Below are 16,619 nucleotides of genomic sequence, written 5' to 3'. Positions count from 1 at the left end.
ATGTTGGGGGCATTACATTCCCTATTAAATGTAAGGCCATTCTTAAATACCTTAAATCTAAATATACATACTATAGCAGTGCTGGAGGAAACTCATCTTTCAAAGATAGAGCACCAAAAACTTAAACAAGGGTGAGTCACTGAGGTAGTATGTGCACGAGCACGTACAACCAGCTCACCGCTGACTTAACCAGCACTGGTATTGGAGTGCGGTAAGGAGCACAATTTTGCTCAAAGCTCACTTCTTGACTTTTAATGCCGGGTATGAAGCACGTAGAGCATGAAGGGTAGACATACTTTTTAGAAAACTTCCTTACAATATAATTAAAAGGGAGGTAGATGATGAAGAACGCTGTATCATCCTACATTTAGATATATGGCCTGTAGTTTGCCCTATGCAGTTTGATCAGCCCTTTGGAAAATAAATTACTAACAATGGTGGTTGGGGTGATTTTAATATAGTACCACAAATCCTGATAGTTTGGTTTCGGAATCCCAACTCCCAACACTGTCTTTCAATTGATATTAGATATTTGAAACATAAATCTCGTATTTTCTCAAAATTTATGAATGCACTGTACTTAGGAGAGGTCTGGAGGGATAGGAATCCTGAAGCGTAAGAGTACACATGCCTTTCTGCTTCCAGACACACCTTGTCATGCATAGACTACTTTTTAATCTCTGCCTCACTTATCCCCCGAGTATGTGTAGCGAATATACTGCATATGACACTGTCTGACCACTTCCCCATACTTCTCTCACTAGATATAACAAGGGCAGTGCACCAAGTCAACAGGTGGAGATTTTTAAATTATTTATACAATTGCAGTTGCCATAGTTTCTTTCAAGATGTGATTGGCATAGACACACAAATGCCCAACATTTGGCTACCCCCATGTTATTTCGGGAAACTGCTAAGGCGGTTCCGCAAGGGGGTATAACCTATGCCATTGGTTTAAAAAAAGAGATATAAAGCAAAGTCAGACCTGCTATTATGGCAGCTTAAATATATATTCCCATTGTGGTTTTATACCCTATGTGACACAAGCCTACAATATGATTTTATGTAGCAGTTTAATCATAATAAATAGAGCAATTTAAATTTTGTGAATATAGAATGTTTATGTTGCTTTACTTCCATATCTAGACTAAAACTCTGATAAGTCCTCACATATCCCTATATTGTATCTTCATTCTATAAGTTTTAGCTTTTGAGTGCTTCATATCTCAACCCGATAGTTTTTAATTTTCACTGCAGAACTGTGTGAAGCGCATAGAAAGCTAATGTATAGATCATACATAACCCCCAGAATTTTACAGAAATTAAAAAGGTACCAGTAATATTTGTCTAAAATGTCTCTTTCCTAAGCCCGATATTGTACACTTTCTTAGACACTGTCCTCCCATCAGACGCTTTTGGGCCATGATAGAATACTGGATGCGCCAAAAATTTAATGTTCGAATTCAATTGGGTGACAGGTGAAATCCTTTTTGTAGATATACCTAAACCACTAAAATCTAAGAGACATCTAAAAATCGCAATAATTTTATTAGCTAGGAAATTGATATTTAAACATTGGTGTTTCAGTGTGTACCGACACTAAGAAAACTAAAACTAATATTGCTGATCAATCGACAAAGGAGAAATGGGACTCGCTAACTTTATATTCTTTTATTGCCCCAAGAGTTTCAGAAACAAATTTAATACCCACTGAGAAACACAGAATGTATAATGGACTTTTGACTTGTCGGATAGAGGACGTTAAAGTATGTGCGTGGAGGATTTTGTGGGCTGGAAGATATCTGGTATCTGCAGAATCCCATCCATTAAATATGTTGTTTTTTTTCTTCCTGTTTTTGTTCTTCTTTATAGTTGTATTTTATTAGATAAAACAGCTGGAAAATTGCAAGGAATGTCACCATTTTAAGAATTTTCAATGCACTGGGGTTGATTTCATGTTAGTTGAATGTGAATAATGTACATTGTTCTTGTGCAAAATCTCTGACCTTGTGCCATATTGTATACATGCATGTTCCAAACACATGTAGTAGAAGAGGGCGGTCCAATAAGGGGCAAAAATGTATATGCTACCCTTTTAGGGCCGATAAGCAAATAATAAAAATTCTATTGCATTAAAAATAAACAATTAAATATAAACAAACTTTAAATTAGCAATTTGTTAATAAAAAATAGATCCATAAACATATAATTGATCCCCAAAGAGGATGGCAAAAATAAGCCATATCAAGCACTGGAGTGTTGCACTGTGGCCCCCGGGACTTTGATTGGACAACCCCACACTAGTAGAGCAGTGAAAGCTATTTTTGCTCTAAAAAGAGACGTTTCTTTTAAAAACATAAAGTTCAGAAACATAATGAATTTACCAATACTGCTTGCTCCATTTCAATGAGATTTTATTTTAATTTAACGTGCTGTCACTTAGTGCGCAAAATAAAAGGTCAGTTACATTTCTAATTAAAAGACTAATCACAGTTCTTCATTTATTTTGTGTTCTCTATGCTACACACAAGCTGCCTGCAATTGCAACATCAATTGCCAAACCTCTATAAGTTATATGCACAAATATGAGCAACTTATGTGGGCAGAACTGCATTTAAGGTTATTTAGTTTCAGATAATAAAATCAAGTAAACTAAAGGGCCATAACAGTGGAAAAAATGACATGCGCTAATTCGTAACAACATGTAATTTTAATACTATTGGCCATGCACACTGTATAAGTACCGCTCTGGACCCTCAGAGCACTGCAGGTTCCGAGTTAAAACTATTGCTGATAAAAATCAGCAGGACTAGTTACATATCTGAGTCACGTGACTAGTGCTGCTGTTAACTCCTTTGCGGGGTTTAACAAGTAGTGCAGGGTCGATAGTGTTAAAATTACATGCACTAACAAATTAGTCCGTGTAATTTTAAACTATTATGGCCCTTAAATTAGGAATATATGAAATAAATATAAAAAAAAAAGCAATTCACATGCTTTAAAGGACATTGAGCACCTCTTGTGTAAAATTGTATTTGTCCTAAACTCCATAGAAAGGCTATAAAATAAAATATGTACCCTGGAAACCAAGTAGCAGGTTTTGGGGGGAATTTGCAGCACTTTTGAAAACCTAGGTTACAAATTTTGATTTTTGTCTTCTCTGGGGAGTATGGGGCAAAGCACATTTATTTATTTTTTACATAAAATCAAGATGTGTTGAGTGTCCCTTTAAATGATACAGTTAAATGCTAAAAATAAAATTTTAAAAGGGACAGTATAGTCAAAATCAAACTCATGATTCAGATAGAGCTGGCAATTTTGAACAACTTTCCAATTTACTTTTATCATCAAATTTGCTTTTTTCTCATGGAGTTTTTTGTTGAAATCTAAACCTAGGGAGGCTCATATGCTAAATTCTAAACCCGTAAAGGCCGCCTCTTATCTCAGTGCATTGTTCATGTGTGCCATAAAGATAACATTGTGCTCTCTCCCTAGGAGTTATTTATGAGTCAGCACCAACTGTCTAAAATGCAACTCAGTCAAAAGAACTGAGATAAGGGGGCAGTCTGCAGAGGCTTATCTACAAGGTACACACAGAGGTAAAAAGTGTATTATATAAACAGTGTTGGTTATGCAAAACTGGGGAATGGGTAATAAAAGGGATTATCTGTCTTTTTAAACAATAAAAAGTGTGAAGTAGACTGTCCCTTTAAACATACGTTTACCCACTAATGCCCTTAGCTAATAATCCCTGCAAAGGTCTTTTATACATACCTAAATCTTGCTTAACAGACTGAACATATTGCAACTCCTGAGCAGGACATGGTCGGGAGCCAGTTACAAATTACATTTAGACAACTGCCATGTCCTGCTCAGAATTTTGTTGAGCCTCCCAAGCCAGATCTTGGCTATACGTTTGCAGGCTTAAACATATAGTAAGTAAGCCACGGACATAAGGTAAAAAATAACACCAAAGTATTTTGGTTTTGCATTAAAATGGCCCTTTATAATCTAAGATATGTTCAGAATTATGTACAAGGAACCTCTGTTTTATTTTTTCAATTAGCAAAAATTTTACATCAAGGATATATATTTTTTTTTTAATCTGAGGTATAATTATAGAAAGTGTTCCTATCCCAGCCCTTGTGCTTTCTAATTTAAGAGATGGTGAATATGAAAGCACAAACTAGTCTCTTAAGTATCAAAGTGTTAAATGAGGCTGCTATGGAATGTCATTTGCAAAACTAGACCTGGTTCACTTTAAAGCAATACTTAAATCATAAACCATCCTGATAAGCTTGTCCATGTAGCAGTACTTTAGAAAGGATGACTGCAATTATGATGTAGGTATTTCTAAATTAATTTAGTGCTGAAGAATCCTACAGTGTATTAGACAGCTCTAAGGCAACATCAGTGCTAACTTTCCAACCAAGCTCTGCAAGGCATCTGTAGAACACTGCATTCTCAATGTAAAAGGCACATGACGTTAGGGAAACAGCATGTTAAGGTTCCTTAAACTGATGTGGGATGCTGGGTAGTGTCGTCCTCTTCAGTATTTATTGATTCCAAATATTCTGACTCCATGGAATTGTGGGAGCTTTGGCAGAAGAACAGTGAGCAACGATACTGTGTTGATAAGAAAATGGACTGCATCATACTTTGTGTAAAAGCTGGCAAGGAGGTATCTGGAGGACAAAGGACACATATGAGTTAATGTTAATACAAACTATTTCATATTCTATAATTTACAGTACAGTGATGTCTGACAATAAAGCAACACATGTTTTTGTTATCGCTGGTAATTTACAGGTTACCACATTATGATAAAAAAGAAAGTAGGAAATTGCCTAAAAGACCATTTAAATTTATTTTTTATTGTTTCTTTTATTAAAAACCAGGCATTTCAAAATGTATTCTCCATGTTTAACCCATGCATTATTTAATGGGCACACCACCTGGCTAATTTTACTCACTACCTGCCTTTCAGATCCACAGTCCTCTGTAACATATGGGATATATTTCCCACCACTAGGAGGTCAAGAACCCATATCAGAGCTTTAAACCCTTCTCCACCTCCCATCTCTCAGTTTTGTTCTTAGCCTCGTAGGAAATGGTTGAGAATAGAGGTTGTTCCAGCTACTTGCTTATTGATTACAAATTGGGAGCTACAGGGACATAGGAATGCTCTTCTATGTGCACAGCATTTCCTAAACGGGACTTCAGCCATAACTACCTTCATGCGTCGCAGGGACTCGTCCCTAGCCACCCCCTAAGGGGCTGGGGTTTTTCTTACTGGCGGGTAAGTGATGATTTTATTTTTAGGGTTTAATTTATGAATTTGCTCTGCTGAGTGTAGCTCTGATGTGAGGGTTTTATATTCTTGCTCCAAGGTTCTTTTAAAGTGTGCTCTTTGTTGTTTAAAAATACCTCTGTTAACCGCTTTATGGGCTTTCCACAATAACCCATTGTTACGGTACCAACTGTGTACCAAGGGTTAACCCCAGATGAACAATGTCCTGCATAGACAATCAGCAATTCACAACCCAGCCAGTTTCAGGTTTAAAACAGAATGACATTTATTAAAAGGCAGCACACAGATTTATACAGGTTTTTGACCCCCCCTCAGATGGGGGTTGAAAGAATGTTGTACATTAGATAAAAGGGAGAAGCGCCCTTGACATGATACAATAGAATTATATTACTTAAATACTTTACTTAGGCAGATAACAACTTAAACACATTTGGCTTGTCTTATCACCTAGCGTCTGTTCTCTGAGGGTGATTAAACAATGGCCTGTTTATTACTTAAATGTAATTATAGCACACAATAGCTGAGGCCGGAAAACCTGTCTTTAGAAATTAGATTCTTAAAGCTAAACACAGTTAACTCTTTCAGTCCTGACAGAAGGGTCTGTCACATAGCTCCCCCCTTGTGGAACACTCCGGCAGACCCGGCTTGACCCTTTTGCGGGTCAACCTGGGGATGACCGGACTAGGAGGTGGTAGGCATGTCAGTTTGCTGGGACAATCCATCTGTATTCCCGTTATGAGAGAGAATCCCTGTCTGTATAAATAAGGGTTCAACCTCTTCAGTGCCCCGACTAGGGCTAAACAGTCCTTCAAAATATCATCGGCTTCTTTACGTGGTTTTTGTACCTGCTCTTTATAGATATCCACAATCCCTTCATACTGACATAGGGTGCCCTTGAGTTGCTGCACCTCACTATGAGCCAGCGTCAGCTTCTCCTCCAGTGTCACTAAGTTTGTCCTTAATGTTTCATGTTCCACTCTCAAGCTGGTGTTTTCTGCAGTCTGTCGGTGCAGCTTGTCTAGCAGAGATTCCTGTTCTAAACGTGCTTTTTCCTCTGCACTCCTCTTCTCTCCCGCTAGCACTGTTACATGATTATTTAACGTGACCATTTTATCCTCTACGTGACTCTTCTCCTTCATCAGCGCATTGTAACGTGACTCCCACATATCAATAGCGGATAGAGATTTACTGAGCTCAGCGTCCTGGGGCTTAGCAGCAGGGGGGTCAGTCTCTGCTGCACGGATCTGAGCACGGGTAGTCACAGGGTTAACATCAGCGGGACCCATGGGAGCATAGGCAGAAACAAGGGGGACCAAGGTATTTCCAAGGAGAACATCAGCTGGTAAATCCTTCATGACCCCCACATTCACAGGTCTAGCGCCCCCTCCCCAATCCAAATGCACCCTGGAAACAGGCAGGCGGAACACAGTGCCCCCTGCTACCCTCACAGCCACAGTGTCTCCTGTGTGCTGTTTCTCAGACACCAAGTTCTTTCGAAGCAAGGTCATGGTAGCACCAGTATCCCGTAGACCACTGACCTCCTTCCCATTCACTTTAACCAGTTGCCGGTTATTCCGGTGGGCAGCTTGCACGGGGTCTGCCTCATGTAGGATGCCCCAGCATTCTTGCGCCTCTACGTAGCGGGCCGCAGGCTGAGGATTACGTGGGATTCCGCTAGCGGGTCTTCTCCAGGACTGTGCTTGGTTCGCTGCGTTTAGGGGACACTCTGGTCTTTTGTGCCCTAGTTGCTTACATCCAAAGCACCGAATAGGTTGTGAGTAGCCCCGCGAATTGAACCGGGCTCTCTGAGGGTAGTTCGTGGCCGGATGCCGTGTAGTATAGCGGTGCGCTGGGGGTTGGTAACTGGCAGCTGCTGGGGTGACTGGGGGTCTGTACTCCACTCTAGCAGGGGGCTTAGTGGTAGCAGTGTCCAGTTTGCGGGCATCCGTATACTCATCTGCCAAGCGAGCTGCTTCATGCAGGGTGGAGGGTTTACGGTCCCGAACCCACTCTCGAACTCCTGCGGGTAACTTGTCGAAGCAATGTTCCAACAGGAATAGCTGCAGCACCTCTTCCCCAGATACGGCTTGGCACCCCGCTATCCAGTGAGCTGCTGTGCGGTGCACCTTACATGCCCACTCAAGGTAGGAATCACCAGCTAATTTAACAGTGTCTCTGAACCGCCTCCGGTATGCCTCCGGTGTAACCGCATACCTGGAGAGCAGAGCCTCTTTTACAGTATTATAATCCCTGACTTCCTCATCTGGAATGGCCCGAAAAGCCTCTCTGGCCCGGCCGGATAATTTTCCGGATAATATCGTGACCCAGTCCTCTGCGGGTACCTGGTGTAGTGCACATTGTCTCTCAAAATCCGCAAGGTACCCATCAATCTCTCCTTCTGTTTCCAGGAAGTTTTTAAAAGCTGCAAAATTTACTTTTCCCTTTTCCACTGGGGTTGCTGTGACTTGGGCTGCTGCAGCGCCGCTTTGGCGAAGTAGGTTGGCCTCCACAGCTGCTATGACCCGGTCGATAATTTCGGCAGATGGGTTGGGGCCATAATATGCCAGTCTTATTTTAACCGCCCGATCAAAGCTTGCTTCTTCAGGGGTTCTGTCTGATATGCTGGGCCCATTGGTTCCTTCTGTCCCTGGTACTCTTTCCATCTTAGTCAGTATTGTAATAATCCCCCTCTTCCTGAGGTTACTGGCTTGTGTAGTTGCTCTTCTGGGCGATAAGGATTCTCCCGTCGCTTGCCACCAATGTTACGGTACCAACTGTGTACCAAGGGTTAACCCCAGATGAACAATGTCCTGCATAGACAATCAGCAATTCACAACCCAGCCAGTTTCAGGTTTAAAACAGAATGACATTTATTAAAAGGCAGCACACAGATTTATACAGGTTTTTGACCCCCCCTCAGATGGGGGTTGAAAGAATGTTGTACATTAGATAAAAGGGAGAAGCGCCCTTGACATGATACAATAGAATTATATTACTTAAATACTTTACTTAGGCAGATAACAACTTAAACACATTTGGCTTGTCTTATCACCTAGCGTCTGTTCTCTGAGGGTGATTAAACAATGGCCTGTTTATTACTTAAATGTAATTATAGCACACAATAGCTGAGGCCGGAAAACCTGTCTTTAGAAATTAGATTCTTAAAGCTAAACACAGTTAACTCTTTCAGTCCTGACAGAAGGGTCTGTCACACCCATGTCCTGTACAGAGTCAATATTGTGTTGTAAGTACGGTATTCTCCTTTTGCCTTCCTAACTTTATTGACGATAATTGTGTTGTGCAATAAGGAATGGTCTAATTTGCAGTGCCTTGTATGTGTAGACCTGTCTGGACATTGCAGTTCTAAGGAGACTAAGGAATGGTCCGACCATGCTGTAGCATAGATATCTATGTGCGTGGCACGATTAATATGAAGGTGATCAATTAATATATAACCGATCTAGTATGTTTTTTGCGTGTGTGATCAGAACGTGTAGTTTTGGAATCTGGGATGTTGCAAAGGCCACACATCAGTTGAAGAAACAACTTTTTCTTAGAAGAACTGTCTATTATTAGGCCACATTGAGGTCTCCCCCTAAAATTAATACCCCCGTCTGTATTTCTAATATTTTGTTGCAAACATTTCTGATGAATCTATCTTGATTTGTATTGGGGGAGTAGATTTTGACTAATGTCACTGGGTTATTTAATAACAATCCTGTCAGGATGATAAACCCACCATCTAAATCTTAAAATCCGTTTGTTAATTTTATTAAATAGGATTCCTACTTCATGGATTTTCTTGGTATTGGAGTTAAAGTAACCCTGGGGATAATCTTTGGAGCAAATTTTAGGTTCAGCTCCTATGGGGAAGTGGGTTTCTTGGACAAGCACTATGTCCTCTTTTAGTCTTATAAAATAATTAAAATGTGAGCGTTTATTTGGGTAGTTCAAACTTCTGCAGTTTTGGTATATGATATGAATGGTGTTCATAGCCATAGCTAGGTTAGTTCTTTTTTGTGTGTGTGCTATCTTGGGTGGTGATAGGAATATATATGTTTTGGAGTTTGATTGTTCTTCCCAGTCCTGCCATCAAAATATGTTATCATTATGAAGATGGGTAGACTAGCCCATTGTGGGCCCGCGTTCAGTATACAGTTTGTAAAGCTTTGAGACGAAGTTGCCATTGATGACCTGTATAGGTAGTAAATCACAATGTACCAACAATACATAGAACAAAATAACTTTAAACAAAACAATAATAATATTGTCAAAAAGTGTTGTTCAATAAAGGGGGGGGGGGGGGGGTTTGAGTAAAGACTGAGCCAAAGAGTTCACAATAAAAAAAACAGCTTATGTAAATGTTTATTGGGCACAGGAGGGTCTATTGACTGTAAATGTGTGTGTTGCGTAGGGTAGATAGGGAGATGAGAGTGAGTATGAGAGCATATAAGGAGTTATATAATTGTGATAGTCATACGGTGTCTATATTGACCCTATGCAATTTAGTAAGAGGGTTTTCTATAATGGGTGGAACCCATCGTCATATTGTAAGTATAAAAGTCAGATCACACCATAGTTATACTAAAAGACAAAAGCATACACGGCACCTGTCTCCGACAACGTGCTCTGATTTTTGTTCTCATTTAATTATGTTTGTATTAATGGAGTTCAGAAGATATCTGAACAGGTTGAGGCAGTTGCTGCAGATGGGTTTTGTAGTGCTTTCTGGTGACCTTAGACCATTGGGATGATTGGGCTGGGTCCCTTTCTTGGTGCTTTGCTGGGTTCTTCTTGTAGGATTGGTAGTGATGGACATTGAATATCCAGAGCTTTCCAGAAATCCTCTAGATCTTCTGTGTGTTTGTAAGTTATAATTTAGTTGGTTCTGTTGACTTTTATGCAAAAGAGAAATCCCCATGTGTTGTTCAGATGTTCTGTGATAAACTTAGCTTCTCTCCTGTTTGCTAGAGCTATAGGGCTGAGGTCAGCAAAAATTTGAAGAGGATGTTTTTTCCTTGCAACTGTAAAAGATTCTTTCTTTCTTTGTCTTTATGAAACTTGAGGACGACATCCCTAGAGGGTTCTGTGTCTTTTGGTCTTAAAAGGACACTGAACCCAATTTTTTTATTTTATGATTCAGATAGAGCATGCAATTTTAAGCAACTTTCTAATTTACTCTTATTATGATTTTTCTTCATTCTCTTGCTATCTTTATTTGAAAAGCAAGAATGTAAGTTTAAAAGCCGGACTATTTTTGGTTCACAACCTGGGTTGTCCTTGCTAATTGGACAGCACCAATAAAAAAAAGTGCTTTCCAGGGTCCTGAATAAAAAATGAGCTGGCTCCCTAGCTTAGATGCCTTCTTTTTCAAATAAAGATAGCAAGAGAACGAAGAAAAATTGATAATAGGAGTAAATTAGAAAGTTACTTAAAAGGGACAGTCTACACCAGAATTGTTATTGTTTTAAAAGATAGATAATCCCTTTTTTACCCATTCCCCAGTTTGCATAACCAACACAGTTATATTTATATATTTTTTACCTCTGTGATTATCTTGTATCTGAGCCTCTGCAAACTGCCCCTTTTTTCAGTTCTTTTGACAGAATTGCAGTTTAGCCAATCAGTGATAGCTCCCAGGTAACTTCACGTGCATGAGCACAGTGTTATATATATGAAACACATGAACTAACACCCTCTAGTGGTGAAAAACCTGTTAAAATGCATTCTTAAGAGGCGGCCTTCAAGGTCTAAGAAATTAGCATATAAACCTCCTAGGTTAAGCTTTCAACTAAGAATACCAAGAGAACAAAGCAAAATTGGTGATAAAAGTAAATTGGAAAATTGTTTAAAATTACATGCCCTATCTGAATCATGAAAGTTTATTTTGGACTAGACTGTCCCTTTAAAATTGCATGCTCTATCTGAATCATGAAATACAAAATTTGGGTTTAGTATCCCTTTAAGGCTTAAGGCTCTGTGTGGGTGTAGGGTGCTGTCTTCCAGAAGAAATTGGAATAACTTTTGGAGATAATTTTGTAATAGGTCTGTTGTTACAGCCTCAGGTATGCCTCTGATCCTTAGCTTTTGCCTCCTGTCCCTATTATTAAGGTCTTCCAAGTTGGTATTTAAAGGGACAGTAGACACCAATTTTCATATAACTGCATGTAATAGACTCTACTATAAAGAAGAATATGAACAGATACTGATCTAAAAATCCAGTATAAAACCTTTTAAAAATGTACTTAGAAGCTCCAAGTTAGCACTGTTGATGAGGTTATGCGGAAACACCCAGTGAAAGGGGCTGAGAGCAGACACTCTCCCCCGCTTTTGAAAAGACAGATTAGATAAACAGAAGCGAGCAGTAGTCTGTACACGAGCGTATACGCTCTGATACTTTGAGGCTTGGTTAGGAGTCTGAAAATCAGCACGTTATTAAAAAAATAAGCAAAACTAAACATTGTTACAAAAACACTCCCAGATGGGCTATATAAATGTAGCATATACAAGACATTTATTCAAAGAAAATCTGGTGTAAAATTGCCCTTTAAGCTATTGTATTTAAAAAATCCTGTGTTAAGAGGCATTTAGAGTGATTATCTGAAATATTAACTAGGGCATCAGATTGTTTCTCTCTATATTCTATTTGGTTTTAAATCAACAATGTCTTTTTTTCATATCTCTAAGCCCTCTTTAAGCATTTAGACTACTTGTTGGAAGTCTGCTTTGGTCGGGAGGGAGTGGAGATCAGCTCTTGTTAAAGGGGTAGTCATCTGCATTGGTGATGTTATTTGAATCCTGAGGTGTAGGAGTTTCCTCCATATCTGTTTCTGTACAGGATCCATCCAGTTAATGATCCCAGCACCTTAAAATGTGTTCATTTTAGAAGTTGGAGTCTGACCTGCTTTAACTAGTTTGTCAATTTTAGGTTATTTTTTAGTCGCCATTTCTACAGATGTTTTATAGATTGTTATGTGTTCTAGAAGCTTGTTAACCCTTTAAGGACACAGCTTTCAGTTTGCTCAATTGTTTTATGAAGGAAAAATTCCGTCATATGTCCTTAAGAGGTTAATGTTCTTTTAAGAGATGCTTAAAGGGACATAATACTCATATGCTAAATCACTTGAAACTGATGCAGTATAACTGTAAAAAGCTGACAGGAAAATATCACCTGAGCATCTCTATGTAAAAAAGGAAGATATTTAACCTCACAATTTCCTCAGCTCAGTAGAGTAAGTTCTGTGTAAAAAGTTATACTCAGCTGCTCCCAGCTGCAGGTAAAAATAAAAAAAAAATGAAGAAATGAACAGCAGCCAATCAGCATCAGCAGTGCTGAGGTCATGAACTCTTACTGTGATCTCATGAGATTTGACTTATCTCTCATGAGATTTCATAGTAAACTTCCTTTACCTGATTGGTGAAATAATATGAGAGTTCACGATGCTCATTCCCTAAGATGTCCCGGGACAAACACACTAAAATGCTGCTTTACAATGGGAGGTGGCTACTGAGGAACTTTTGAGGTAAAATATCTATCTTTTTTACATAGAGATGTTCAGGAGATATTTTCTAGTCAGCTTTTTACAGCTATGCTGCATCACTTTCAAGTGTTTAAACATTTGGGTATTATGGCCCTTTAAGTGGTATTATTGGAGATTTATTAATCACACTTTTCAGTGTTCCGGCCACTTACATATCCACCTATAGGTATAATAGGATTAAAATGCGTTGCTGTTACTGTATTTTAGCTGGCACTAAGAGTTTGCAGGAAGCTTTTGAGTAAAGAGCCCTCTTCAATGCAGTGAGTTGTTCTCTTTCCCTTTGGTTGTTCTACTTATCAGTATATAAAATGATAACTTCTCTGTGAGTAATCTTATATACTGCTAGAATTATGTGAAGCGAGGAATTTGTAAATTGCTGCTCTATGTAGGGCTTCCTGAGCAACATTTTATAGACAGAGTCCAGTAGTTCTGTTGTTTCCTGTTATTCGCCCAGTAACTTCTTTCCTGCGCATTCTGCTTGTACTATCTGTGCACCAAATAAGGGTTGAACCACCGATACTTACGATACTTCTGGTTTGCTGCTAGGTCTCATTCTTCAGCAGCCGTTCTGTGCCACGTAGAGATGTCGACTGACGTAGCGGTTTATATGGCAGTTCTACACTGTCAAGTGAGTGATCAGCTGGATCTATGAGGTCCCATCTGCTTTAGCGGTAATCCTTTTTACTGTGCTTTGAGTGGGTTTATGCAGCTACCTAGGGCGTTGGCGATCGGAGCGTATCTTGGGGCCATATTATTTGGTAGTCGGCTCCTCCCCCAACAGATTGCAGTAATAAACCTCATGCAGGTTCTGTACACTATTATGATATACACATCACTAATAGATGTTTATGTTCGTTGCATGTTCAGCACCACAAATAATCATTTTTACATAGGCAAAACTTCTGTCTCTCTAGATATGCAAGACATTACATGTCCTATGCTATTAGGGTACACAATCTATAGTATATGCCCCTCTAGGTATATAACTTTCCTGCATTGTACTCTGCATGTTTATTTCCAAATGCAGTCCTGCAGGCTTTATCTGCATTTTTATACAACAGTGGAGATTCTTTAGAGATGAGATCTATTGGTATCTCTTGTATACCTATGTAATGTGTAATTTATATGAACAAAGGTTCTTTCATGCAGATACTGAACATTGGTCATGAATATTTTCACTATCAGTCGAGATCCTTTAGAGATAAGATCAATGGTATCTCTTTTATACCATTGTAGGAGTGATTTATATGTATGCAAATGTATAAACATTATCATGCAGACACTGAGCATTAATCATAAATATTTTTATTGACTATGCACATTGTATATTGACTATGCGAGTATACAGTCTCTGCTTATTCTGGACAAGGATTTACAAGTATCTAATGTGTACCTGTTAGTCAATATGTGCTGCTCCTTTAGACAGGAAGGCCACATTTCAGTCTAATTATGTACAAACTAGTCCTAAAGCCCGTTCACACAGCCCATTTTTTGCAGTACAGCGGTCCCACCCCTTGCGCTCTCTTCCTCTCCCTTTCTTATCCCTCTCTTTTGCTCTCTCTCTCCCCCTCTCTTTTGCGCTCTATCCCCCCTCTTTTTTGCGCTCTCTCTCCACCCTCTCCCCCCTCTCTCTTTTGCTGTCTCTCTCCCCCTCGCTCTTTTGCTGTCTCTCTCCCCCTCGCTCTTTTGCTGTCTCTCTCCCCCCTTCTCTTTTGCCGTCTCTCTTCCCCCCTCTTCTGCTCTCTCTATTCACCCTCTTCTGTTCTCTCCCCCCCCATCCCTCGACCGTACCAGGCCACGCCCCCTTCACACTGACCACGCCCCTGCTCAGCCCGGCCACGCCCACTTCTGTTGCAGATCAGCTAGGGACTCAAAGGCCAGGTGTGTTTGTCCTCGTGCTGTCTCTACTGCGCATGACAGCTTTGGACAAACACACTTGGCCTTTTATTATATAGGATGCTTATGTAGTTACATGTATACTACATCTGATGCTTATGTCATGTACAGATTTATTAAACTTTGTATAAATTCATGTATATTTTTCTACAGTTTGGAACCCATCTGGAAAAATAGTTTGATTATCTGGACTGATTATTTTTGTCCTTGAAGAGATTGAGTGTTTTTGTTTTCTTTGAAGTAGATTCTTCCTTATTGTCCAACGGTCCCATCTAAAAGTTGCCAATGAGCTTTCAGAGGTGGCAATCTTTATGAAAAGATTTGGAGGATAGGAGAATAATTAATCCTAGTACCTGTGTAATCTCAGGGTCCAGAGATGTTTTTACCCCAATCTGTTCATTGTCCATAGGGATTTACAAGCCTATCCTGGATTTAACATCCCTAGACAAACAGGTCAGGGTTCCCATTAAGGGAACATTTTTCAGTTTTTTCCCCTTAATCCAAAGGGTCCTGTTAATGGCTATTATAGAACGCACGGATTCTCATCTGCACATCCCTATAAACAGGGATTACTTTCAGTTCCTGAGGTTTGTATATCTGCAAAACTCTGCCAGTTTGCGCTTCTGTGTGGAATACAATCTTGCAGGTGATCAGAATCAGGACATTTTCAGTTGCTCCTTACTGTATCTAGCTGATCAAGCTCCTGTCTTCTTGCAAGATAATAGTTGTAGTATCAATGTACCTAAAGCTCCTTATATCCTACTATAAAAGGTAGCATTTACAGGAGTTATAATAGACTCAATCTTTATGCATCTTGTCCCTGAAAGAACTTTGCAAACTAAAGATCAGAGGTTGTGTCTCTCCTTACTAAGAGCTACATTCCATTGGTAGCTCAGTGCATGGAGGCGGTGGGTCTTATGGTAACTATTTCAGTCGCAGTTCCTTTCCCCCTTCCTTTTCCCTTTCACTGGGTGTCCCAGCCTAACCTTATCAACAGTGCTAAACTGGGAGCTTCTAAGTAAGTTTTTAAACGGTTTTATGCTGGATCTTTAGATCAGTATCTGTGGATATTCTTCTTTATAGTAGTGTCTATTACATGCAGTTATATGAAAATGGGTGTATATTGCCTCTTTAAATCACTAGTCAGTAAGATTGATTTAAATCATGGTTTTGATTTTTAGAATAATACATTTTCCGATTATTTTTTCCATTTATATCAGACCATTACTGATTTGGTTATAAATCATTAGATAAACATAGATACATCATTGAAATGAATGAAATTATTTGGGAGGTTAACTATCTCCAGCTTAATTGGTTAATCATTTATATTTGATCAACATGTCACCTGTACTTTATTGAAAGAAGAAAAATAATGATTGCATTAATAATAATTTAAATAGTTGAATTTAAAGGGACAGTCTACACCAGAATTTTTATTGTTTTAAAAGATAGATAATCCCTTTATTACCCATTTCCCAGTTTTGCATAACCAACACAGTTATAATAATATACTTTTAACCTCTGTGATTATCTTGTATCTAAGCCTCTGCAAACTGCCCCTTTTTTCAGTTCTTTTGACAGACTTGCAGTCTAGCCAATCAGTGTCTGCTCCCAGATTACTTCACGTGCACGAGCACAGTGTTATCTATATGAAATATGTGAACTAACACCCTCTATTGGTGAAAAACTGTGAAAATGCAATATGAAAGAGGTGGGCTTCAAGGTCTAAGAAATTAGCATATAAACCCCCTAGGTTAATCTTTCAACTAAGAATACCAAGAGAACAAAGCAAAATTGGTGATAAAAGTAAATTTACATGCTCTATCTGAATCATGAAAGTTTATTTTGGCCTAGACTGTCCCTTTAAC

General features: G+C 39.2%; 1 protein-coding gene across 1 annotated transcript in view; it reads right to left on the bottom strand.

Annotated features, from left to right (window-relative positions):
- Window positions 1-2,397: 2,397 nt before the first annotated feature.
- The window catches only part of ORMDL2 (ORMDL sphingolipid biosynthesis regulator 2), a 33,304-nt gene continuing 19,082 nt past the window's right edge, over window positions 2,398-16,619 (bottom strand). The window contains exon 4 of the mRNA XM_053708130.1: window positions 2,398-4,685. Within this exon, the coding sequence (XP_053564105.1) occupies window positions 4,550-4,685 (136 nt within the window). The 3' untranslated portion in view covers window positions 2,398-4,549. The remainder of the gene's footprint in view (window positions 4,686-16,619) is intronic.

The sequence above is a fragment of the Bombina bombina genome, chromosome 3, assembly GCF_027579735.1.
Source record: "Bombina bombina isolate aBomBom1 chromosome 3, aBomBom1.pri, whole genome shotgun sequence".
NCBI lineage: Eukaryota > Metazoa > Chordata > Amphibia > Anura > Bombinatoridae > Bombina > Bombina bombina.
This window is presented reverse-complemented; position numbering and strand designations above follow the sequence as displayed.